A 24,979-nucleotide genomic window follows, 5' to 3' on the forward strand; every position below is an offset into this window, starting at 1 on the left:
CACTTCTGTTCAAAGTCTTAGATTCACAGTCTGCTCATGTTTGAGTTTGGTCCCTGACCTTTGCTGCCTCTGGGACTGTCGGACCTTCTCTGTCGCCTTGTGGTCGAGGAGTGGAATACACTTGTACTTGTTCTGGGAGCAGGGCTTTTGTGACGGTGATTGTAACTGCTTTTAGCCAATCAGCAGCAGCGTTAGGCCTGGATGTTTTGGTCGACAGCATTTATCACACGAGTCTCCCACGTCCTGAAGCAACAACAGCCCCAGACACTTCCACACCTCACACTGAGGGTTAAAGGGAGAAGAGAAGATATTCCTTTATTGTCCACACATGGGGAAATTCCATTGTTGCAACGCAGTAGATACAGAGGAAAAGAACATAACTTATAGGAAATTTAAAAAACACTCTTAATAGAAGAACTCTTATAAACAAAACCTCATTTCTTAATAAGGAATGGAGGGGAAAAATAAAGATAAAATAAAATAAAAACAGCATAAGACAAAATAAAATGATAACGGTCAAATAAACACTATTTACATCAGTTATTTGCACATGAATGTGACAGTGTTTGTTATAAAGTCTGACAGCAGCAGAAGGACAGAGTGTGAAACGTCTCCTTCACAGCGAGGGTGGACCAGTCACTGAAGCGTCTCTCCAGAGTGGACAGAGTGTCCTGCAGGGGACAAAGTGTCCTGCAGGGGACAGAGTGTCCTGCAGGGGGCGACACTCATGGTCCAGCATAGATGTGAGTTTAGCCAGGACCCTTCTGTCCCCCACCTCCTGCACCGAGTCCAGAGGACAGCCCAGATTTGGAGAGACTTATCCATGTGTTTGTCTCCAGTAGATTAGACTGTAACGGCCGCTCACTGGTCTCTCCAAACGAGCTGTAAAACAGCTGCAGTTCATCCAGAACGCTGCTGCTCGGGTCCTGACCAGAACCAGGAAGTACCATCACATTAGTCCTGTTCTCAGGGGCCGGCCTCCTGCTGGTGCCAGAGTCAGGACTAAACATGGACCGGCCTCCTGCTGGTGCCAGAGTCAGGACTAAACATGGACCGGCCTCCTGCTGGTGCCAGAGTCAGGACTAAACGTGGACCGACCTCCTGCTGGTGCCAGAGTCAGGACTAAACATGGACCGGCCTCCTGCTGGTGCCAGAGTCAGGACTAAACATGGACCAGCCTCCTGCTGGTGCCAGAGTCAGGACTAAACATGGACCGGCCTCCTGCTGGTGCCAGAGTCAGGACTAAACATGGACCGGCCTCCTGCAGGTGCCAGAGTCAGGACTAAACATGGAGCGGCCTCCTGCTGGTGCCAGAGTCCGGACTAAACATGGACCGGCCTCCTGCTGGTGCCAGAGTCAGGACTAAACATGGACCGGCCTCCTGCTGGTGCCAGAGTCAGGACTAAACATGGACCGGCCTCCTGCTGGTGCCAGAGTCAGGACTAAACATGGACCGGCCTCCTGCAGGTGCCAGAGTCAGAACTAAACATGGACCGGCCTCCTGCTGGTGCCAGAGTCAGGACTAAACATGGAGCGGCCTCCTGCTGGTGCCAGAGGCAGGACTAAACATGGACCGGCCTCCTGCTGGTGCCAGAGTCAGGACTAAACATGGACCGGCCTCCTGCTGGTGCCAGAGTCAGGACTAAACATGGACCGGCCTCCTGCTGGTGCCAGAGTCAGGACTAAACATGGACCGGCCTCCTGCTGGTGCCAGAGTCAGGACTAAACATGGACCGGCCTCCTGCTGGTGCCAGAGTCAGGACTAAACATGGACCGGCCTCCTGCTGGTGCCAGAGTCAACGTCAAATAAATATGGAAAGTGTGTCTGGAGGGTGTTCTTCTTGCAGTTTTAAAGTCTGAAAAACTAGCCAGTTTATTGAAATATCAGCTCAATACAGTAAACATGTTAATTTATTCAATTAATTAGTTTTACAACAGTAAAGTTGCAGTTTAAACCTTTTAAAACCAAAGTTGAAAATTACAGTAAGTAGATTAATTTACAGTTTAAACAATAATTTAACAAAACCAAAGTGTTATAGGTGTGATTTGTCCTAACGTCCTGACACAGCGCTGTCCATCGTGTGTCCTAACGTCCTGACACAGCGCTGTCCATCGTGTGTCCTAACGTCCTGACACAGCGCTGTCCATCCTGTGTCCTAACGTCCTGACACAGCACCGTCCATCACGTGTCCTGACGTCCTGACACAGCACCGTCCATCGTGTGTCCTAACGTCCTGACACAGCGCTGTCCATCCTGTGTCCTAACGTCCTGACACAGCGCTGTCCATCCTGTGTCCTAACGTCCTGACACAGCACCGTCCATCACGTGTCCTGACGTCCTGACACAGCACCGTCCATCGTGTGTCCTAACGTCCTGACACAGCGCTGTCCATCGTGTGTCCTAACGTCCTGACACAGCGCTGTCCATCCTGTGTCCTGACGTCCTGACACAGCGCCGTCCATCGCGTGTCCTAACGTCCTGACACAGCGCTGTCCATCGTGTGTCCTAACGTCCTGACACAGCGCTGTCCATCGCGTGTCCTGACGTCCTGACACAGCGCTGTCCATCGCGTGTCCTGACGTCCTGACACAGCGCTGTCCATCGCGTGTCCTAACGTCCTGACACAGCGCCGTCCATCGCGTGTCCTGACGTCCTGACACAGCGCTGTCCATCGTGTGTCCTAACGTCCTGACACAGCGCCGTCCATCGCGTGTCCTAACGTACTGACACAGCGCCGTCCATCGCGTGTCCTAACGTACTGACACAGCGCCGTCCATCGCGTGTCCTGACGTACTGACACAGCGCCGTCCATCGCGTGTCCTGACACAGCGCTGTCCATCATGTGTCCTAACGTCCTGACACAGCGCCGTCCATCGCGTGTCCTGACGTCCTGACACAGCGCTGTCCATCGTGTGTCCTGACGTCCTGACACAGCGCCGTCCATCGCGTGTCCTGACACAGCGCTGTCCATCGTGTGTCCTAACGTCCTGACACAGCGCCGTCCATCGCGTGTCCTGACGTCCTGACACAGCGCTGTCCATCGCATGTCCTGACGTCCTGACACAGCGCTGTCCATCGCGTGTCCTAACGTCCTGACACAGCGCTGTCCATCGCGTGTCCTAACGTACTGACACAGCGCCGTCCATCGCGTGTCCTGACGTACTGACACAGCGCCGTCCATCACGTGTCCTGACGTCCTGACACAGCGCTGTCCATCGTGTGTCCTAACGTCCTGACACAGGCTGTCCATCGTGTGTCCTAACGTCCTGACACAGCGCCGTCCATCGCGTGTCCTGACACAGCGCTGTCCATCGTGTGTCCTAATGTACTGACACAGCGCTGTCCATCGCGTGTCCTGACGTCCTGACACAGCGCCGTCCATCGCGTGTCCTGACGTCCTGACACAGCGCTGTCCATCGCGTGTCCTGACGTACTGACACAGCGCCGTCCATCACGTGTCCTGACGTCCTGACACAGCGCTGTCCATCGCGTGTCCTGACGTCCTGACACAGCGCCGTCCATCACGTGTCCTGACGTACTGACACAGCGCCGTCCATCGCGTGTCCTGACGTCCTGACACAGCGCTGTCCATCGCGTGTCCTGACGTCCTGACACAGGCTGTCCATCGTGTGTCCTAACGTCCTGACACAGCGCCGTCCATCGCGTGTCCTGACACAGCGCTGTCCATCGTGTGTCCTAACGTCCTGACACAGCGCCGTCCATCGCGTGTCCTAACGTCCTGACACAGCGCCGTCCATCGCGTGTCCTGACGTCCTGACACAGCGCTGTCCATCGTGTGTCCTAACGTCCTGACACAGCGCTGTCCATCGTGTGTCCTAACGTCCTGACACAGCGCTGTCCATCGCGTGTCCTGACGTCCTGACACAGCGCCGTCTATCGCGTGTCCTGACGTCCTGACACAGCGCCGTCCATCGCGTGTCCTGACGTCCTGACACAGCGCTGTCCATCGCGTGTCCTGACGTCCTGACACAGGCTGTCCATCGTGTGTCCTAACGTCCTGACACAGCGCCGTCCATCGCGTGTCCTGACACAGCGCTGTCCATCGTGTGTCCTAATGTACTGACACAGCGCCGTCCATCGCGTGTCCTGACGTCCTGACACAGCGCTGTCCATCGCATGTCCTGACGTCCTGACACAGCGCTGTCCATCGCGTGTCCTAACGTCCTGACACAGCGCTGTCCATTGTGTGTCCTAACGTACTGACACAGCGCCGTCCATCGCGTGTCCTGACGTCCTGACACAGCGCCGTCTATCGCGTGTCCTGACGTCCTGACACAGCGCCGTCCATCGCGTGTCCTGACGTCCTGACACAGCGCTGCCCATCGCGTGTCCTGACGTCCTGACACAGGCTCTCCATCGTGTGTCCTAACGTCCTGACACAGCGCCGTCCATCGCGTGTCCTGACACAGCGCTGTCCATCGTGTGTCCTAACGTCCTGACACAGCGCCGTCCATCGCGTGTCCTGACACAGCGCTGTCCATCGTGTGTCCTAACGTCCTGACACAGCGCCGTCCATCGCGTGTCCTAACGTCCTGACACAGCGCCGTCCATCGCGTGTCCTGACGTCCTGACACAGCTCCGTCTATCGCGTGTCCTGACGTCCTGACACAGCGCCGTCCATCGCGTGTCCTGACGTCCTGACACAGCGCTGTCCATCGCGTGTCCTGACGTCCTGACACAGGCTGTCCATCGTGTGTCCTAACGTCCTGACACAGCGCCATCCATCGCGTGTCCTGACACAGCGCTGTCCATCGTGTGTCCTAACGTCCTGACACAGCGCCGTCCATCGCGTGTCCTAACGTCCTGACACAGCGCCGTCCATCGCGTGTCCTGACGTCCTGACACAGCGCTGTCCATCGTGTGTCCTGACCTAACGTTCTGACACAACGCCGTTCATCGCGTGTCCTGACATCCTGACACAGCGCTGTCCATCGCGTGTCCTGACGTCCTGACACAGCGCCGTCTATCGCGTGTCCTGACGTCCTGACACAGCGCCGTCCATCGCGTGTCCTGACGTCCTGACACAGCGCTGTCCATCGCGTGTCCTGACGTCCTGACACAGGCTGTCCATCGTGTGTCCTAACGTCCTGACACAGCGCCGTCCATCGCGTGTCCTGACACAGCGCTGTCCATCGTGTGTCCTAATGTACTGACACAGCGCCGTCCATCGCGTGTCCTGACGTCCTGACACAGCGCTGTCCATCGCATGTCCTGACGTCCTGACACAGCGCTGTCCATCGCGTGTCCTAACGTCCTGACACAGCGCTGTCCATCGTGTGTCCTAACGTACTGACACAGCGCCGTCCATCGCGTGTCCTGACGTCCTGACACAGCGCCGTCTATCGCGTGTCCTGACGTCCTGACACAGCGCCGTCCATCGCGTGTCCTGACTTCCTGACACAGCGCTGCCCATCGCGTGTCCTGACGTCCTGACACAGGCTGTCCATCGTGTGTCCTAACGTCCTGACACAGCGCCGTCCATCGCGTGTCCTGACACAGCGCTGTCCATCGTGTGTCCTAACGTCCTGACACAGCGCCGTCCATCGCGTGTCCTGACACAGCGCTGTCCATCGTGTGTCCTAACGTCCTGACACAGCGCCGTCCATCGCGTGTCCTGACACAGCGCTGTCCATCGTGTGTCCTAACGTCCTGACACAGCGCCGTCCATCGCGTGTCCTAACGTCCTGACACAGCGCCGTCCATCGCGTGTCCTGACGTCCTGACACAGCGCCGTCTATCGCGTGTCCTGACGTCCTGACACAGCGCCGTCCATCGCGTGTCCTGACGTCCTGACACAGCGCTGTCCATCGCGTGTCCTGACGTCCTGACACAGGCTGTCCATCGTGTGTCCTAACGTCCTGACACAGCGCCGTCCATCGCGTGTCCTGACACAGGCTGTCCATCGTGTGTCCTAACGTCCTGACACAGCGCCGTCCATCGCGTTTCCTAACGTCCTGACACAGCGCCGTCCATCGTGTGTCCTAACGTCCTGACACAGCGCTGTCCATCGTGTGTCCTAACGTCCTGACACAGCGCCGTCCATCGCGTGTCCTAACGTTCTGACACAACGCCGTTCATCGCGTGTCCTGACATCCTGACACAGCGCTGTCCATCGCGTGTCCTGACGTCCTGACACAGCGCCGTCTATCGCGTGTCCTGACGTCCTGACACAGCGCCGTCCATCGCGTGTCCTGACGTCCTGACACAGCGCTGTCCATCGCGTGTCCTGACGTCCTGACACAGGCTGTCCATCGTGTGTCCTAACGTCCTGACACAGCGCCGTCCATCGCGTGTCCTGACACAGCGCTGTCCATCGTGTGTCCTAACGTCCTGACACAGCGCTGTCCATCGTGTGTCCTAACGTCCTGACACAGCGCTGTCCATCGCGTGTCCTGACGTCCTGACACAGCGCCGTCTATCGCGTGTCCTGACGTCCTGACACAGCGCCGTCCATCGCGTGTCCTGACGTCCTGACACAGCGCTGTCCATCGCGTGTCCTGACGTCCTGACACAGGCTGTCCATCGTGTGTCCTAACGTCCTGACACAGCGCCGTCCATCGCGTGTCCTGACACAGCGCTGTCCATCGTGTGTCCTAATGTACTGACACAGCGCCGTCCATCGCGTGTCCTGACGTCCTGACACAGCGCTGTCCATCGCATGTCCTGACGTCCTGACACAGCGCTGTCCATCGCGTGTCCTAACGTCCTGACACAGCGCTGTCCATCGTGTGTCCTAACGTACTGACACAGCGCCGTCCATCGCGTGTCCTGACGTCCTGACACAGCGCCGTCTATCGCGTGTCCTGACGTCCTGACACAGCGCCGTCCATCGCGTGTCCTGACGTCCTGACACAGCGCCGTCCATCGCGTGTCCTGACGTCCTGACACAGCGCTGCCCATCGCGTGTCCTGACGTCCTGACACAGGCTCTCCATCGTGTGTCCTAACGTCCTGACACAGCGCCGTCCATCGCGTGTCCTGACACAGCGCTGTCCATCGTGTGTCCTAACGTCCTGACACAGCGCCGTCCATCGCGTGTCCTGACACAGCGCTGTCCATCGTGTGTCCTAACGTCCTGACACAGCGCCGTCCATCGCGTGTCCTGACACAGCGCTGTCCATCGTGTGTCCTAACGTCCTGACACAGCGCCGTCCATCGCGTGTCCTAACGTCCTGACACAGCGCCGTCCATCGCGTGTCCTGACGTCCTGACACAGCTCCGTCTATCGCGTGTCCTGACGTCCTGACACAGCGCCGTCCATCGCGTGTCCTGACGTCCTGACACAGCGCTGTCCATCGCGTGTCCTGACGTCCTGACACAGGCTGTCCATCGTGTGTCCTAACGTCCTGACACAGCGCCGTCCATCGCGTGTCCTGACACAGCGCTGTCCATCGTGTGTCCTAACGTCCTGACACAGCGCCGTCCATCGCGTGTCCTAACGTCCTGACACAGCGCCGTCCATCGCGTGTCCTGACGTCCTGACACAGCGCTGTCCATCGTGTGTCCTGACCTAACGTTCTGACACAACGCCGTTCATCGCGTGTCCTGACGTCCTGACACAGCGCCGTCCATCGCGTGTCCTGACGTCCTGACACAGCGCTGTCCATCGTGTGTCCTAACGTCCTGACACAGCGCTGTCCATCGCGTGTCCTGACGTCCTGACACAGCGCCGTCTATCGCGTGTCCTGACGTCCTGACACAGCGCCGTCTATCGCGTGTCCTGACGTCCTGACACAGCGCTGTCCATCGCGTGTCCTGACGTCCTGACACAGGCTGTCCATCGTGTGTCCTAACGTCCTGACACAGCGCCGTCCATCGCGTGTCCTGACACAGCGCTGTCCATCGTGTGTCCTAATGTACTGACACAGCGCCGTCCATCGCGTGTCCTGACGTCCTGACACAGCGCTGTCCATCGCGTGTCCTGACGTCCTGACACAGCGCTGTCCATCGTGTGTCCTAACGTACTGACACAGCGCCGTCCATCGCGTGTCCTGACGTCCTGACACAGCGCCGTCTATCGCGTGTCCTGACGTCCTGACACAGCGCCGTCCATCGCGTGTCCTGACGTCCTGACACAGGCTGTCCATCGTGTGTCCTAACGTCCTGACACAGCGCCGTCCATCGCGTGTCCTGACACAGCGCTGTCCATCGTGTGTCCTAACGTCCTGACACAGCGCCGTCCATCGCGTGTCCTGACACAGCGCTGTCCATCGTGTGTCCTAACGTCCTGACACAGCGCCGTCCATCGCGTGTCCTGACACAGCGCTGTCCATCGTGTGTCCTAACGTCCTGACACAGCGCCGTCCATCGCGTGTCCTAACGTCCTGACACAGCGCCGTCCATCGCGTGTCCTGACGTCCTGACACAGCTCCGTCTATCGCGTGTCCTGACGTCCTGACACAGCGCCGTCCATCGCGTGTCCTGACGTCCTGACACAGCGCTGCCCATCGCGTGTCCTGACGTCCTGACACAGGCTGTCCATCGTGTGTCCTAACGTCCTGACACAGCGCCGTCCATCGCGTGTCCTGACACAGCGCTGTCCATCGTGTGTCCTAACGTCCTGACACAGCGCCGTCCATCGCGTGTCCTAACGTCCTGACACAGCGCCGTCCATCGCGTGTCCTGACGTCCTGACACAGCGCTGTCCATCGCGTGTCCTGACGTCCTGACACAGCGCCGTCTATCGCGTGTCCTGACGTCCTGACACAACGCCGTCCATCGCGTGTCCTGACGTCCTGACACAGCGCTGTCCATCGCGTGTCCTGACGTACTGACACAGGCTGTCCATCGTGTGTCCTAACGTCCTGACACAGCGCCGTCCATCGCGTGTCCTGACACAGCGCTGTCCATCGTGTGTCCTAATGTACTGACACAGCGCCGTCCATCGCGTGTCCTGACGTCCTGACACAGCGCTGTCCATCGCATGTCCTGACGTCCTGACACAGCGCTGTCCATCGCGTGTCCTAACGTCCTGACACAGCGCTGTCCATCGTGTGTCCTAACGTACTGACACAGCGCCGTCCATCGCGTGTCCTGACGTCCTGACACAGCGCCGTCTATCGCGTGTCCTGACGTCCTGACACAGCGCCGTCTATCGCGTGTCCTGACATCCTGACACAGCGCTGTCCATCGCGTGTCCTGACGTCCTGACACAGCGCCGTCTATCGCGTGTCCTGACGTCCTGACACAGCGCCGTCCATCGCGTGTCCTGACGTCCTGACACAGCGCTGTCCATCGCGTGTCCTGACGTCCTGACACAGGCTGTCCATCGTGTGTCCTAACGTCCTGACACAGCGCCGTCCATCGCGTGTCCTGACACAGCGCTGTCCATCGTGTGTCCTAATGTACTGACACAGCGCCGTCCATCGCGTGTCCTGACGTCCTGACACAGCGCTGTCCATCGCATGTCCTGACGTCCTGACACAGCGCTGTCCATCGCGTGTCCTAACGTCCTGACACAGCGCTGTCCATCGTGTGTCCTAACGTACTGACACAGCGCCGTCCATCGCGTGTCCTGACGTCCTGACACAGCGCCGTCTATCGCGTGTCCTGACGTCCTGACACAGCGCCGTCCATCGCGTGTCCTGACTTCCTGACACAGCGCTGCCCATCGCGTGTCCTGACGTCCTGACACAGGCTGTCCATCGTGTGTCCTAACGTCCTGACACAGCGCCGTCCATCGCGTGTCCTGACACAGCGCTGTCCATCGTGTGTCCTAACGTCCTGACACAGCGCCGTCCATCGCGTGTCCTGACACAGCGCTGTCCATCGTGTGTCCTAACGTCCTGACACAGCGCCGTCCATCGCGTGTCCTGACACAGCGCTGTCCATCGTGTGTCCTAACGTCCTGACACAGCGCCGTCCATCGCGTGTCCTAACGTCCTGACACAGCGCCGTCCATCGCGTGTCCTGACGTCCTGACACAGCGCCGTCTATCGCGTGTCCTGACGTCCTGACACAGCGCCGTCCATCGCGTGTCCTGACGTCCTGACACAGCGCTGTCCATCGCGTGTCCTGACGTCCTGACACAGGCTGTCCATCGTGTGTCCTAACGTCCTGACACAGCGCCGTCCATCGCGTGTCCTGACACAGGCTGTCCATCGTGTGTCCTAACGTCCTGACACAGCGCCGTCCATCGCGTTTCCTAACGTCCTGACACAGCGCCGTCCATCGCGTGTCCTGACGTCCTGACACAGCGCTGTCCATCGTGTGTCCTAACGTCCTGACACAGCGCCGTCCATCGCGTGTCCTAACGTTCTGACACAACGCCGTTCATCGCGTGTCCTGACATCCTGACACAGCGCTGTCCATCGCGTGTCCTGACGTCCTGACACAGCGCCGTCTATCGCGTGTCCTGACGTCCTGACACAGCGCCGTCCATCGCGTGTCCTGACGTCCTGACACAGCGCTGTCCATCGCGTGTCCTGACGTCCTGACACAGGCTGTCCATCGTGTGTCCTAACGTCCTGACACAGCGCCGTCCATCGCGTGTCCTGACACAGCGCTGTCCATCGTGTGTCCTAACGTCCTGACACAGCGCTGTCCATCGTGTGTCCTAACGTCCTGACACAGCGCTGTCCATCGCGTGTCCTGACGTCCTGACACAGCGCCGTCTATCGCGTGTCCTGACGTCCTGACACAGCGCCGTCCATCGCGTGTCCTGACGTCCTGACACAGCGCTGTCCATCGCGTGTCCTGACGTCCTGACACAGGCTGTCCATCGTGTGTCCTAACGTCCTGACACAGCGCCGTCCATCGCGTGTCCTGACACAGCGCTGTCCATCGTGTGTCCTAATGTACTGACACAGCGCCGTCCATCGCGTGTCCTGACGTCCTGACACAGCGCTGTCCATCGCATGTCCTGACGTCCTGACACAGCGCTGTCCATCGCGTGTCCTAACGTCCTGACACAGCGCTGTCCATCGTGTGTCCTAACGTACTGACACAGCGCCGTCCATCGCGTGTCCTGACGTCCTGACACAGCGCCGTCTATCGCGTGTCCTGACGTCCTGACACAGCGCCGTCCATCGCGTGTCCTGACGTCCTGACACAGCGCCGTCCATCGCGTGTCCTGACGTCCTGACACAGCGCTGCCCATCGCGTGTCCTGACGTCCTGACACAGGCTCTCCATCGTGTGTCCTAACGTCCTGACACAGCGCCGTCCATCGCGTGTCCTGACACAGCGCTGTCCATCGTGTGTCCTAACGTCCTGACACAGCGCCGTCCATCGCGTGTCCTGACACAGCGCTGTCCATCGTGTGTCCTAACGTCCTGACACAGCGCCGTCCATCGCGTGTCCTGACACAGCGCTGTCCATCGTGTGTCCTAACGTCCTGACACAGCGCCGTCCATCGCGTGTCCTAACGTCCTGACACAGCGCCGTCCATCGCGTGTCCTGACGTCCTGACACAGCGCTGTCCATCGCGTGTCCTGACGTCCTGACACAGGCTGTCCATCGTGTGTCCTAACGTCCTGACACAGCGCCGTCCATCGCGTGTCCTGACACAGCGCTGTCCATCGTGTGTCCTAACGTCCTGACACAGCGCCGTCCATCGCGTGTCCTAACGTCCTGACACAGCGCCGTCCATCGCGTGTCCTGACGTCCTGACACAGCGCTGTCCATCGTGTGTCCTGACCTAACGTTCTGACACAACGCCGTTCATCGCGTGTCCTGACGTCCTGACACAGCGCCGTCCATCGCGTGTCCTGACGTCCTGACACAGCGCTGTCCATCGTGTGTCCTAACGTCCTGACACAGCGCTGTCCATCGCGTGTCCTGACGTCCTGACACAGCGCCGTCTATCGCGTGTCCTGACGTCCTGACACAGCGCCGTCTATCGCGTGTCCTGACGTCCTGACACAGCGCTGTCCATCGCGTGTCCTGACGTCCTGACACAGGCTGTCCATCGTGTGTCCTAACGTCCTGACACAGCGCCGTCCATCGCGTGTCCTGACACAGCGCTGTCCATCGTGTGTCCTAATGTACTGACACAGCGCCGTCCATCGCGTGTCCTGACGTCCTGACACAGCGCTGTCCATCGCGTGTCCTGACGTCCTGACACAGCGCTGTCCATCGCGTGTCCTGACGTCCTGACACAGCGCTGTCCATCGTGTGTCCTAACGTACTGACACAGCGCCGTCCATCGCGTGTCCTGACGTCCTGACACAGCGCCGTCTATCGCGTGTCCTGACGTCCTGACACAGCGCCGTCCATCGCGTGTCCTGACGTCCTGACACAGGCTGTCCATCGTGTGTCCTAACGTCCTGACACAGCGCCGTCCATCGCGTGTCCTGACACAGCGCTGTCCATCGTGTGTCCTAACGTCCTGACACAGCGCCGTCCATCGCGTGTCCTGACACAGCGCTGTCCATCGTGTGTCCTAACGTCCTGACACAGCGCCGTCCATCGCGTGTCCTGACACAGCGCTGTCCATCGTGTGTCCTAACGTCCTGACACAGCGCCGTCCATCGCGTGTCCTAACGTCCTGACACAGCGCCGTCCATCGCGTGTCCTGACGTCCTGACACAGCTCCGTCTATCGCGTGTCCTGACGTCCTGACACAGCGCCGTCCATCGCGTGTCCTGACGTCCTGACACAGCGCTGCCCATCGCGTGTCCTGACGTCCTGACACAGGCTGTCCATCGTGTGTCCTAACGTCCTGACACAGCGCCGTCCATCGCGTGTCCTGACACAGCGCTGTCCATCGTGTGTCCTAACGTCCTGACACAGCGCCGTCCATCGCGTGTCCTAACGTCCTGACACAGCGCCGTCCATCGCGTGTCCTGACGTCCTGACACAGCGCTGTCCATCGCGTGTCCTGACGTCCTGACACAGCGCCGTCTATCGCGTGTCCTGACGTCCTGACACAGCGCCGTCCATCGCGTGTCCTGACGTCCTGACACAGCGCTGTCCATCGCGTGTCCTGACGTCCTGACACAGGCTGTCCATCGTGTGTCCTAACGTCCTGACACAGCGCCGTCCATCGCGTGTCCTGACACAGCGCTGTCCATCGTGTGTCCTAATGTACTGACACAGCGCCGTCCATCGCGTGTCCTGACGTCCTGACACAGCGCTGTCCATCGCATGTCCTGACGTCCTGACACAGCGCTGTCCATCGCGTGTCCTAACGTCCTGACACAGCGCTGTCCATCGTGTGTCCTAACGTACTGACACAGCGCCGTCCATCGCGTGTCCTGACGTCCTGACACAGCGCCGTCTATCGCGTGTCCTGACGTCCTGACACAGCGCCGTCCATCGCGTGTCCTGACGTCCTGACACAGCGCTGCCCATCGCGTGTCCTGACGTCCTGACACAGGCTGTCCATCGTGTGTCCTAACGTCCTGACACAGCGCCGTCCATCGCGTGTCCTGACACAGCGCTGTCCATCGTGTGTCCTAACGTCCTGACACAGCGCCGTCCATCGCGTGTCCTGACACAGCGCTGTCCATCGTGTGTCCTAACGTCCTGACACGGCGCCGTCCATCGCGTGTCCTAACGTCCTGACACAGCGCCGTCCATCGCGTGTCCTGACGTCCTGACACAGCGCCGTCTATCGCGTGTCCTGACGTCCTGACACAGCGCCGTCCATCGCGTGTCCTGACGTCCTGACACAGCGCTGTCCATCGCGTGTCCTGACGTCCTGACACAGGCTGTCCATCGTGTGTCCTAACGTCCTGACACAGCGCCGTCCATCGTGTGTCCTAACGTCCTGACACAGTGCCGTCCATCGCGTGTCCTGACGTCCTGACACAGCGCTGTCCATCGCGTGTCCTGACGTCCTGACACAGGCTGTCCATCGTGTGTCCTAACGTCCTGACACAGCGCCGTCCATCGCGTGTCCTGACACAGCGCTGTCCATCGTGTGTCCTAACGTCCTGACACAGCGCCGTCCATCGCGTTTCCTAACGTCCTGACACAGCGCCGTCCATCGCGTGTCCTGACGTCCTGACACAGCGCTGTCCATCGTGTGTCCTGACCTAACGTTCTGACACAACGCCGTTCATCGCGTGTCCTGACATCCTGACACAGCGCTGTCCATCGCGTGTCCTAACGTCCTGACACAGCGCCGTCTTGCACCCACCGGGTGGGCCCGTCAGTTTGGAGATTGGAGGAAAGGAGATAGTCTGTAATATAGCTAAAAACTGCGGGAATCAATCAAAAAAACACTCTGGGTACATATATGAAGCACAAATAGCAGGCAAGAAGGTTAAAAGTTGTTATGGGACCTTTAAATATTTGGGTCCTTGCAGCAGGGCCCTGTAATGATGGGGCCGGAGCCGGAAGTAAGAGTGACATCATCACTGAACGAGCCCATAACAAACTGGCATCATCCAGGACCCCTCACCTGAGTTTGCTGTAGATATGTGTGTGATGTGTCCACAGGGTGGCGCTGCTGCAGAGGAGCGGTGAGGAGGGCTGGAGGAGCCGTGAGGAGGGCGGGAAGAGCCGTGAGGAGGGCGGGAGGAGCCGTGAGGAGGGCGGGAGGAGCAGGATCAACAGGAAACGGGAAGGAACGCCAGACGCTGGAGGAAACGCTCAACTGTTGGACAGAGAACACAGCCTCAAGAACAAGGTACGCTGCTGACTCCACCTCTCTGCTCCACCCCTCTGCTCCACCCCTCTGCTCCACCTCTGCTCCACCTCTCTGCTCCACCTCTCTGCTCCACCCCTCTGCTCCACCCCTCTGCTCCACCTCTCTGCTCCACCTCTCTGCTCCACCCCTCTGCTCCACCCCTCTGCTCCACCTCTCTGCTCCACCTCTCTGCTCCACCTCTCTGCTCCACCCCTCTGCTCCACCCCTCTGCTCCACCTCTCTGCTCCACCTCTCTGCTCCACCTCTCTGCTCCACCCCTCTGCTCCACCTCTCTACTCCACCCCTCTGCTCCACCTGAAGGTCTCACATAAGATATCTCACTCTGAAGGTCTCACTCTGATATTCAGGATGAAGGCTCGTCCGGAGCATTTCTCCGTCCATAACAAATGACCTGTTTGACTTATAAGATGGTGTTTGGCATCGATCTTTTCTTCAGACTGTTACCTACAGAATGAGACCATCCACCATCTGTCCACGGGTTTGTTCTCTACAGCCTCCGGAGGGAAAAAATGCACCGCTTTCGACACGCGCATCTATGTTTGTTTACGTCCACTTAGCGCGTGCTTGAGATGACGTAGAAGACTTTGATTGACATATTCTAGCCAATAAGAATAGCTTTCAAATGGTGGGCGGGACTAAGGGTTTATTTACACAGAATAGTTTCTGCTCTCATGCGTAAAAACAGTCAGGGCCTAAATTTTTTTGGCGGGTGGCGACTAGATTTTACTTTTGTTATATGTATTATATTAATACAAAAATAAAATAAAATTATTATTTATTTTTTTTTCACCTCGATATGGGAAATTCATAGGTAAACTCATATTTACACATTTTCACATACATTGTTTTTAGCAGTTATAATAGGTATTAGTGGCCTACAAAACATCAAAATGTATGTTTTATGATCATAGAGGAGCTAAAATTGTAATAAAACAGTTTGGCACAGTTTGGCACATATTTGGATCACTTGTTCCGAATATACTTTTTGATACAAAAAGGTCAAAGCACCAAAATGCCTGTTCTAGAGATCTGAAATATAGAAAGATCTGACATGTAGAAATACAGTCCACTCATTTTTGTCTTTAGGGGTGCTGACTGAGCCCAGAAAGTAGGAGGTTTGTTCAGTAGTTTCATTCTCTGTGACTTCATTTACTGACCTGCCACTACGACACACTCTGGCCCAATGTCCCATTTTGTGACAATGACATGTAGCTTTTGAAGCTGGGCACTTTTCATTTTACAGATCACATGCAGGTGAATCACCCCATTATTATGCTTGTGTGGTGTTTTCCACGTTGTGCCTTTGAGCCACACCTCCTGTACAGCCGCTGCTGCGTCTCCTGACATCAGTTGCAGTTTGGGTGAGATTTCTTTGTCCCACCACGATCCGGTCACGGAGATGCTCCTCTCTGGCGGCTCAGAACTCACAATGCTCGGAGAGCTCTTATTATGCTTGTATGAAGCTCTCCGCTTTCTCACCGAGCCACTGGACGCGCTGCTGAAAACACGCTCTCTCGTGTATCACGTTCCTCCACGGAAAGAAGTATTCGACAAACTTTGCCAATAAAATCCTTATGTCATCACGGTCCTCGTCTGCAGCGAACGCAAGTTACTTATAAATGTTCTCGGCTTCAGCGCCCATGGCATAGATCAGGCAGCTCACCTGCACTGCTCCCTCTTCTTTATTGAGTTTTGTGGCGATCCTGTATCGCTCAAACCGCTGTTTCCAGTCCGGCCATTCTGTCGGCTTGTCGAAGGGAAAGTTCAGGGGTGGATTAAATTTTGCCATTACGCTTCAAAGTCTCTTCTTTTACGACGATGGTCCGGTCCAGGTCACTCCTGACACCACGTAGAATGACGTGTTTATTCCAGAACACAGGCAGCACGAGGTCGTCCTTGTCACTCACAGGTTTGATTACAGATCACATGCAGGTGGTCACACTCCAGTATATAGTGTATTTGCCGTAAAGGATCCGTGTCAAGGGTCACAACACGTGCACATATGACAGATGGTAACAGGTTAAATTGAATGAATGGAAATGGAGGTTGTGTGATTTCTGGCATGTCTTTGTGATTTGAATGCATCTTTTTTCCTGTTGTGAAGCACTTTGAACGGCCTTGTGTACGAATTGTGCTCTACAAATAAACTTGCCTTTTCTATGTCAGAAACAGTCACAGCCACATAATGAGCTTTGTCAACTTCACTCACATATTTGTGATTGACAGGACAGTCCCAGAACACGTGACAGTGGTTTGCCTCGTGGTGGCGCTGTTTCTCCCACAGTTGCATTTCCCTGTGAATATTGAGACCTTTGACCTGGAGTTAAAAATTTGATGCACTTTTCCAGTAAACTTCGCTCCAGACATGTGACTTTGAGCTCCTCCTCTGGGATGGACACACCCACTCTTCATCCGTCAAAACAAGATGAGCTTCTCGTTCCCATTTGTCCTTAATATATTTAATAGAGTAGTAGATTAGAAATGCATTGATATCATTTAGATATTTTTCCTCTTGATAGTTCTCATTAGCCTTGATATATGTTAGTTAGAGCGGTATAACGGTCATTACTTTGGTCATTACTTTAATTTCGTGGTTATAGTACTTATAAAAGTCAAAGCTTTTCATGTGATTTTCTTTTATGATCTAGTGAAATCTTTATCTGTGCTTTGCTGTTGGCCTTAATTGATAAATTGCTGCAAATCAGTTATTGAAAATATTAACTAATGTATTAATAGTGTCATTGTGACCTGAAGTATACACATGTCATGTGCTGAGAGCTTTACATCCAAATGATGGGAAATGTGTGAATGTTTCAGAAGTGTGCGCTCTGGAGACCTCAAACTGCCTCACTTTCACTTCATCTGGATTTATCAGAGTAAATGTCATTGTGGGGCCCTCGCAGCCCTGAAGTCACCGCATGGCCCTTGACCTCCTGAGTAATCATCTGTCCTCTCTCATCTCATGGTGCCAGGACGCCCCCTGTCCCAGAGCTGTCCAGGCAGAGGACCCACACCCCTGGAGACGCAAGGTGAGAGGACACGCATGTCCACTAACACAATTGTCTTCAGTCCACTGGTGTCGTCCTCTTGTAATGACACCTCAGATTCACCTGGAGCATTAGATCATGACATATGTTTGGAATCGTGTTGCTCACATATAAGTAAAAATGAATGTCTAATTTTGATCTCTAACAATATTCAGATTATTATTTAAATCCATCAAACGTGAGAAAACGCATGTTTAAATGTGTTGTTGATCAGACAAATGTGAAATGTCCCGAGAGCATCAGCCACGCCCTGTGTCCACGCTTTCTCAGCCACGTTTAAACCTTTTGCTGACCAAGGACACGAGTCGAAACTAAAATCACTGGTTCTGCAAAGTCGAGAGCGATGTATATTTTCTGTTGTAAACGTCATTACAAAAGGAAATCTGACCTGAGCCGTTTTACATATGCTCTTTTTGTAGTATTTTCAATATTAACAATGTACTCAATAAATGTGTCATATCTTCAAATATGTAGTTGACCATGTGAATCGTTGCTTGAGGTTCAGGAGCCTGGCCACGCCTCCACTCTTTAACCACGCCTCCACTCTTTAACCACGCCTCCACTCTTTAACCACGCCTCCACTCTTTAACCACGCCTCCACTCTTTAACCACGCCTCCACTCTTTAACCACGCCTCCACTCTTTAACCACATGACATGTTTTTGTCTTTAGCGTGTAGCAGAGGTGTAATGACATGTTTGTGTCTTTAGCGTGTAGCACAGGTCTAATGACATGTTTGTGTCTTTAGCGTGTATCAGGTGTAATGACATGTTTGTGTCTTTAGCGTGTAGCACAGGTCTAATGACATGTTTGTGTCTTTAGCGTGTAGCAGAGGTGTAATGACATGTTTGTCTTTAGCGTGTAGCAGAGGTGTAATGACATGTTTGTCTTTAGCGTGTTGCAGAGGTGTAATGACATGTTTGTGTCTTTAGCGTGTAGCAGAGATGTAATGACATGTTTGTGTCTTTAGCGTGTATCAGGTGTAATGACATGTTTGTGTCTTAAGCGTGTAGCAGAGGTGTAATGACATGTTTGTGTCTTTAGCGTGTATCAGGTGTAATGACATGTTTGTCTTTAGCGTGTAGCAGAGGTCTAATGACATGTTTGTGTCTTTAGCGTGTAGCAGAGGTGTAATGACATGTTTGTCTTTAGCGTGTTGCAGAGGTGTAATGACATGTTTGTGTCTTTAGCGTGTAGCAGAGGTGTAATGACATGTTTGTCTTTAGCGTGTATCAGGTGTAATGACATGTTTTTGTCTTTAGCGTGTAGCACAGGTCTAATGACATGTTTGTGTCTTTAGCGTGTAGCAGAGGTGTAATGACATGTTTGTCTTTAGCGTATTGCAGAAGTGTAATGACATGTTTGTGTCTTAAGCGTGTAGCAGAGGTGTAATGACATGTTTGTGTCTTAAGCGTGTAGCAGAGGTCTAATGACATGTTTGTGTCTTTAGCGTGTAGCAGAGGTGTAATGACATGTTTGTCTTTAGCGTGTTGAAGAGGTTTAATGACATGTTTGTGTCTTTAGCGTGTTGCAGAGGTGTAATGACATGTTTGTGTCTTTAGCGTGTAGCAGAGGTGTAATGACATGTTTGTGTCTTTAGCGTGTATGAGGTGTAATGACATGTTTGTGTCTTTAGCGTGTAGCAGAGGTGTAATGACATGTTTGTCTTTAGCGTGTTGAAGAGGTGTAATGACATGTTTGTGTCTTTAGCGTGTTGCAGAGGTGTAATGACATGTTTGTGTCTTTAGCGTGTAGCAGAGGTGTAATGACATGTTTGTGTCTTTAGCGTGTATCAGGTGTAATGACATGTTTGTGTCTTTAGCGTGTAGCAGAGGTGTAATGACATGTTTGTGTCTTTAGCGTGTAGCAGAGGTGTAATGACATGTTTGTCTTTAGCGTGTATCAGGTGTAATGACATGTTTTTGTCTTTAGCGTGTAGCAGAGGTGTAATGACATGTTTGTGTCTTTAGCGTGTAGCAGAGGTGTAATGACATGTTTGTCTTTAGCGTGTAGCAGAGGTGTAATGACATGTTTGTATCTTTAGCGTGTAGCAGAGGTGTAATGACATGTTTGTGTCTTTAGCGTGTAGCAGAGGTGTAATGACATGTTTGTGTCTTTAGCGTGTAGCAGAGGTGTAATGACATGTTTGTATCTTTAGCGTGTAGCAGAGGTGTAATGACATGTTTGTGTCTTTAGCGTGTAGCAGAGATGTAATGACATGTTTGTGTCTTTAGCGTGTAGCAGAGGTGTAATGACATGTTTGTCTTTAGCGTGTAGCAGAGGTGTAATGACATGTTTGTCTTTAGCGTGTATCAGGTGTAATGACATGTTTGTGTCTTTAGCGTGTTGCAGAGGTGTAATGACATGTTTTTGTCTTTAGCGTGTAGCAGAGGTGTAATGACATGTTTGTGTCTTTAGCGTGTAGCAGAGGTGTAATGACATGTTTGTGTCTTAAGCGTGTAGCAGAGGTGTAATGACATGTTTGTGTCTTTAGCGTGTAGCAGAGGTGTAATGACATGTTTGTCTTTAGCGTGTAGCAGAGGTGTAATGACATGTTTGTCTTTAGCGTGTAGCAGAGGTGTAATGACATGTTTGTCTTTAGCGTGTATCAGGTGTAATGACATGTTTGTCTTTAGCGTGTAGCAGAGGTGTAATGACATGTTTGTCTTTAGCGTGTAGCAGAGGTGTAATGACATGTTTGTGTCTTTAGCGTGTTGCAGAGGTGTAATGACATGTTTGTGTCTTTAGCGTGTATCAGGTGTAATGACATGTTTGTGTCTTTAGCGTGTAGCAGAGGTGTAATGACATGTTTGTGTCTTTAGCGTGTTGCAGAGGTGTAATGACATGTTTGTGTCTTTAGCGTGTAGCAGAGGTGTAATGACATGTTTGTGTCTTTAGCGTGTATCAGGTGTAATGACATGTTTGTGTCTTTAGCGTGTAGCAGAGGTGTAATGACATGTTTGTGTCTTTAGCGTGTAGCAGAGGTGTAATGACATGTTTGTCTTTAGCGTGTAGCAGAGGTGTAATGACATGTTTTTGTCTTTAGCGTGTAGCAGAGGTGTAATGACATGTTTGTGTCTTTAGCGTGTAGCAGAGGTGTAATGACATGTTTGTATCTTTAGCGTGTAGCAGAGGTGTAATGACATGTTTGTCTTTAGCGTGTAGCAGAGGTGTAATGACATGTTTGTCTTTAGCGTGTATCAGGTGTAATGACATGTTTGTGTCTTTAGCGTGTAGCAGAGGTGTAATGACATGTTTGTGTCTTTAGCGTGTATCAGGTGTAATGACATCTTTGTGTCTTTAGCCTGTTGCAGAGGTGTAATGACATGTTTTTGTCTTTAGCGTGTAGCAGAGGTGTAATGACATGTTTGTGTCTTTAGCGTGTAGCAGAGGTGTAATGACATGTTTTTGTCTTTAGCGTGTAGCAGAGGTGTAATGACATGTTTTTGTCTTTAGCGTGTAGCAGAGGTGTAATGACATGTTTGTATCTTTAGCGTGTAGCAGAGGTGTAATGACATGTTTGTGTCTTTAGCGTGTAGCAGAGGTGTAATGACATGTTTGTGTCTTTAGCGTGTAGCAGAGGTGTAATGACATGTTTGTATCTTTAGCGTGTAGCAGAGGTGTAATGACATGTTTGTGTCTTTAGCGTGTAGCAGAGATGTAATGACATGTTTGTGTCTTTAGCGTGTAGCAGAGGTGTAATGACATGTTTGTCTTTAGCGTGTAGCAGAGGTGTAATGACATGTTTGTCTTTAGCGTGTATCAGGTGTAATGACATGTTTGTGTCTTTAGCGTGTAGCAGAGGTGTAATGACATGTTTGTGTCTTTAGCGTGTATCAGGTGTAATGACATGTTTGTGTCTTTAGCGTGTTGCAGAGGTGTAATGACATGTTTTTGTCTTTAGCGTGTAGCAGAGGTGTAATGACATGTTTGTGTCTTTAGCGTGTAGCAGAGGTGTAATGACATGTTTTTGTCTTTAGCGTGTAGCACAGGTCTAATGACATGTTTGTGTCTTTAGCGTGTAGCAGAGGTCTAATGACATGTTTGTGTCTTTAGCGTGTAGCAGAGGTGTAATGACATGTTTGTCTTTAGCGTGTTGCAGAGGTGTAATGACATGTTTTTGTCTTTAGCGTGTAGCAGAGGTGTAATGACATGTTTGTGTCTTTAGCGTGTAGCAGAGGTGTAATGACATGTTTGTGTCTTTAGCGTGTAGCAGAGGTGTAATGACATGTTTGTGTCTTTAGCGTGTTGCAGAGGTGTAATGACATGTTTGTGTCTTTAGCGTGTAGCAGAGGTGTAATGACATGTTTGTGTCTTTAGCGTGTAGCAGAGGTGTAATGACATGTTTGTCTTTAGCGTGTAGCAGAGGTGTAATGACATGTTTTTGTCTTTAGCGTGTAGCAGAGGTGTAATGACATGTTTGTGTCTTTAGCGTGTATCAGGTGTAATGACATGTTTGTGTCTTTAGCGTGTAGCAGAGGTGTAATGACATGTTTGTCTTTAGCGTGTATCAGGTGTAATGACATGTTTGTGTCTTTAGCGTGTAGCAGAGGTGTAATGACATGTTTGTGTCTTTAGCGTGTAGCAGAGATGTAATGACATGTTTGTGTCTTTAGCGTGTAGCAGAGGTGTAATGACATGTTTGTGTCTTTAGCGTGTATCAGGTGTAATGACATGTTTGTGTCTTTAGCGTGTTGCAGAGGTGTAATGACATGTTTTTGTCTTTAGCGTGTAGCAGAGGTGTAATGACATGTTTGTGTCTTTAGCGTGTTGCAGAGGTGTAATGACATGTTTTTGTCTTTAGCGTGTATCAGGTGTAATGACATGTTTGTGTCTTTAGCGTGTTGCAGAGGTGTAATGACATGTTTGTGTCTTTAGCGTGTATCAGGTGTAATGACATGTTTGTGTCTTTAGCGTGTAGCAGAGGTGTAATGACATGTTTGTCTTTAGCGTGTATCAGGTGTAATGACATGTTTGTGTCTTTAGCGTGTAGCAGAGGTGTAATGACATGTTTGTGTCTTTAGCGTGTAGCAGAGGTGTAATGACATGTTTGTGTCTTTAGCGTGTAGCAGAGGTGTAATGACATGTTTGTGTCTTTAGCGTGTTGCAGAGGTGTAATGACATGTTTGTGTCTTTAGCGTGTATCAGGTGTAATGACATGTTTGTGTCTTTAGCGTGTAGCAGAGGTGTAATGACATGTTTTTGTCTTTAGCGTGTAGCAGAGGTGTAATGACATGTTTGTGTCTTTAGCGTGTAGCAGAGGTGTAATGACATGTTTGTCTTTAGCGTGTAGCAGAGGTGTAATGACATGTTTGTCTTTAGCGTGTATCAGGTGTAATGACATGTTTGTGTCTTTAGCGTGTAGCAGAGGTGTAATGACATGTTTGTGTCTTTAGCGTGTAGCAGAGGTGTAATGACATGTTTGTGTCTTTAGCGTGTAGCAGAGGTGTAATGACATGTTTGTGTCTTTAGCGTGTAGCAGAGATGTAATGACATGTTTGTGTCTTTAGCGTGTAGCAGAGGTGTAATGACATGTTTGTGTCTTTAGCGTGTTGCAGAGGTGTAATGACATGTTTTTGTCTTTAGCGTGTAGCAGAGGTGTAATGACATGTTTGTGTCTTTAGCGTGTTGCAGAGGTGTAATGACATGTTTTTGTCTTTAGCGTGTATCAGGTGTAATGACATGTTTGTGTCTTTAGCGTGTTGCAGAGGTGTAATGACATGTTTGTGTCTTTAGCGTGTATCAGGTGTAATGACATGTTTGTGTCTTTAGCGTGTAGCAGAGGTGTAATGACATGTTTGTCTTTAGCGTGTATCAGGTGTAATGACATGTTTGTGTCTTTAGCGTGTTGCAGAGGTGTAATGACATGTTTGTGTCTTTAGCGTATATCAGTTGTAATGACATGTTTGTGTCTTTAGCGTGTAGCAGAGGTGTAATGACATGTTTGTCTTTAGCGTGTATCAGGTGTAATGACATGTTTGTGTCTTTAGCGTGTAGCAGAGGTGTAATGACATGTTTGTGTCTTTAGCGTGTTGCAGAGGTGTAATGACATGTTTGTGTCTTTAGCGTGTATCAGGTGTAATGACATGTTTGTGTCTTTAGCGTGTAGCAGTGGTGTAATGACATGTTTGTGTCTTTAGCGTGTAGCAGAGGTGTAATGACATGTTTGTCTTTAGCGTGTAGCAGAGGTGTAATGACATGTTTTTGTCTTTAGCGTGTAGCAGAGGTGTAATGACATGTTTGTGTCTTTAGCGTGTATCAGGTGTAATGACATGTTTGTGTCTTTAGCGTGTAGCAGAGGTGTAATGACATGTTTGTATCTTTAGCGTGTATCAGGTGTAATGACATGTTTGTGTCTTTAGCGTGTTGCAGAGGTGTAATGACATGTTTGTATCTTTAGCGTGTATCAGGTGTAATGACATGTTTGTGTCTTTAGCGTGTTGCAGAGGTGTAATGACATGTTTGTGTCTTTAGCGTGTAGCAGAGGTGTAATGACATGTTTGTGTCTTTAGCGTGTAGCAGAGGTGTAATGACATGTTTGTGTCTTTAGCGTGTTGCAGAGGTGTAATGACATGTTTGTGTCTTTAGCGTGTTGCAGAGGTGTAATGACATGTTTTTGTCTTTAGCGTGTAGCAGAGGTGTAATGACATGTTTGTGTCTTTAGCGTGTAGCAGAGGTGTAATGACATGTTTGTGTCTTTAGCGTGTAGCAGAGGTGTAATGACATGTTTGTGTCTTTAGCGTGTTGCAGAGGTGGATGTGGAGCAGCCTGTGGAGATGTCCATCCTGGAGAGGAAGCAGCTGATCTGTGCTCAGGAGGAGGCCTGGAAGAGCACGGGCCACGGAGCAGCCAACGACTCGACACAGTTCACTGTGGCCGCACGCATGGCCAAGAAAGGTCAGAGGTCAAAGGCCAAATCCTCACTACCAAAATGTCAGGTTGCCATAGTTTCACAGCATCACCTGATCTGCTCTGGCAGAATGTTGACTCATGCAACCGGAGTTAAGGCCCCAAAATGAATTACGATAGAATATAAAAGTAGAATGGGTCCTCTGATCAAAAGAGATGGATTAAGATGGATCCAATCACACCTAATATAGCATCAAAGATAAACTCTAAACAAACACAAGAGCTGACGTCATCATCTTAGAGTGTCCTCCTTCTTTAGAACTAAAACATTTATCTCAGTTCTAGATGAGGCTGATATTATATATGTGCATTCTACAGGTTCAGCTCTAAGGTTCAGCTCTGAGGTTCAGCTCTAAGGTTCAGCTCTGAGGTTCAGCTCTAAGGTTCAGCTCTAAGGTTCAGCTCTAA

The 24,979-nt window shown here is 52.3% G+C and overlaps 1 protein-coding gene across 1 annotated transcript in view; it reads left to right on the forward strand.

The window, feature by feature from the left end:
• The window catches only part of LOC140364850 (supervillin-like), a 230,059-nt gene that overhangs the window by 77,901 nt on the left and 127,179 nt on the right, over positions 1–24,979 (forward strand). Inside the window, 3 exon segments of the mRNA XM_072451235.1 lie at positions 14,406–14,595; positions 17,589–17,645; positions 24,403–24,559. Coding sequence (XP_072307336.1) covers positions 14,406–14,595; positions 17,589–17,645; positions 24,403–24,559 — 404 coding nt within the window.

Source organism: Eucyclogobius newberryi, unplaced genomic scaffold, assembly GCF_026437365.1.
Source record: "Eucyclogobius newberryi isolate DKJ021-1_F unplaced genomic scaffold, fEucNew1.0.hap1 SCAF_18, whole genome shotgun sequence".
Classification (NCBI taxonomy): domain Eukaryota; kingdom Metazoa; phylum Chordata; class Actinopteri; order Gobiiformes; family Gobiidae; genus Eucyclogobius; species Eucyclogobius newberryi.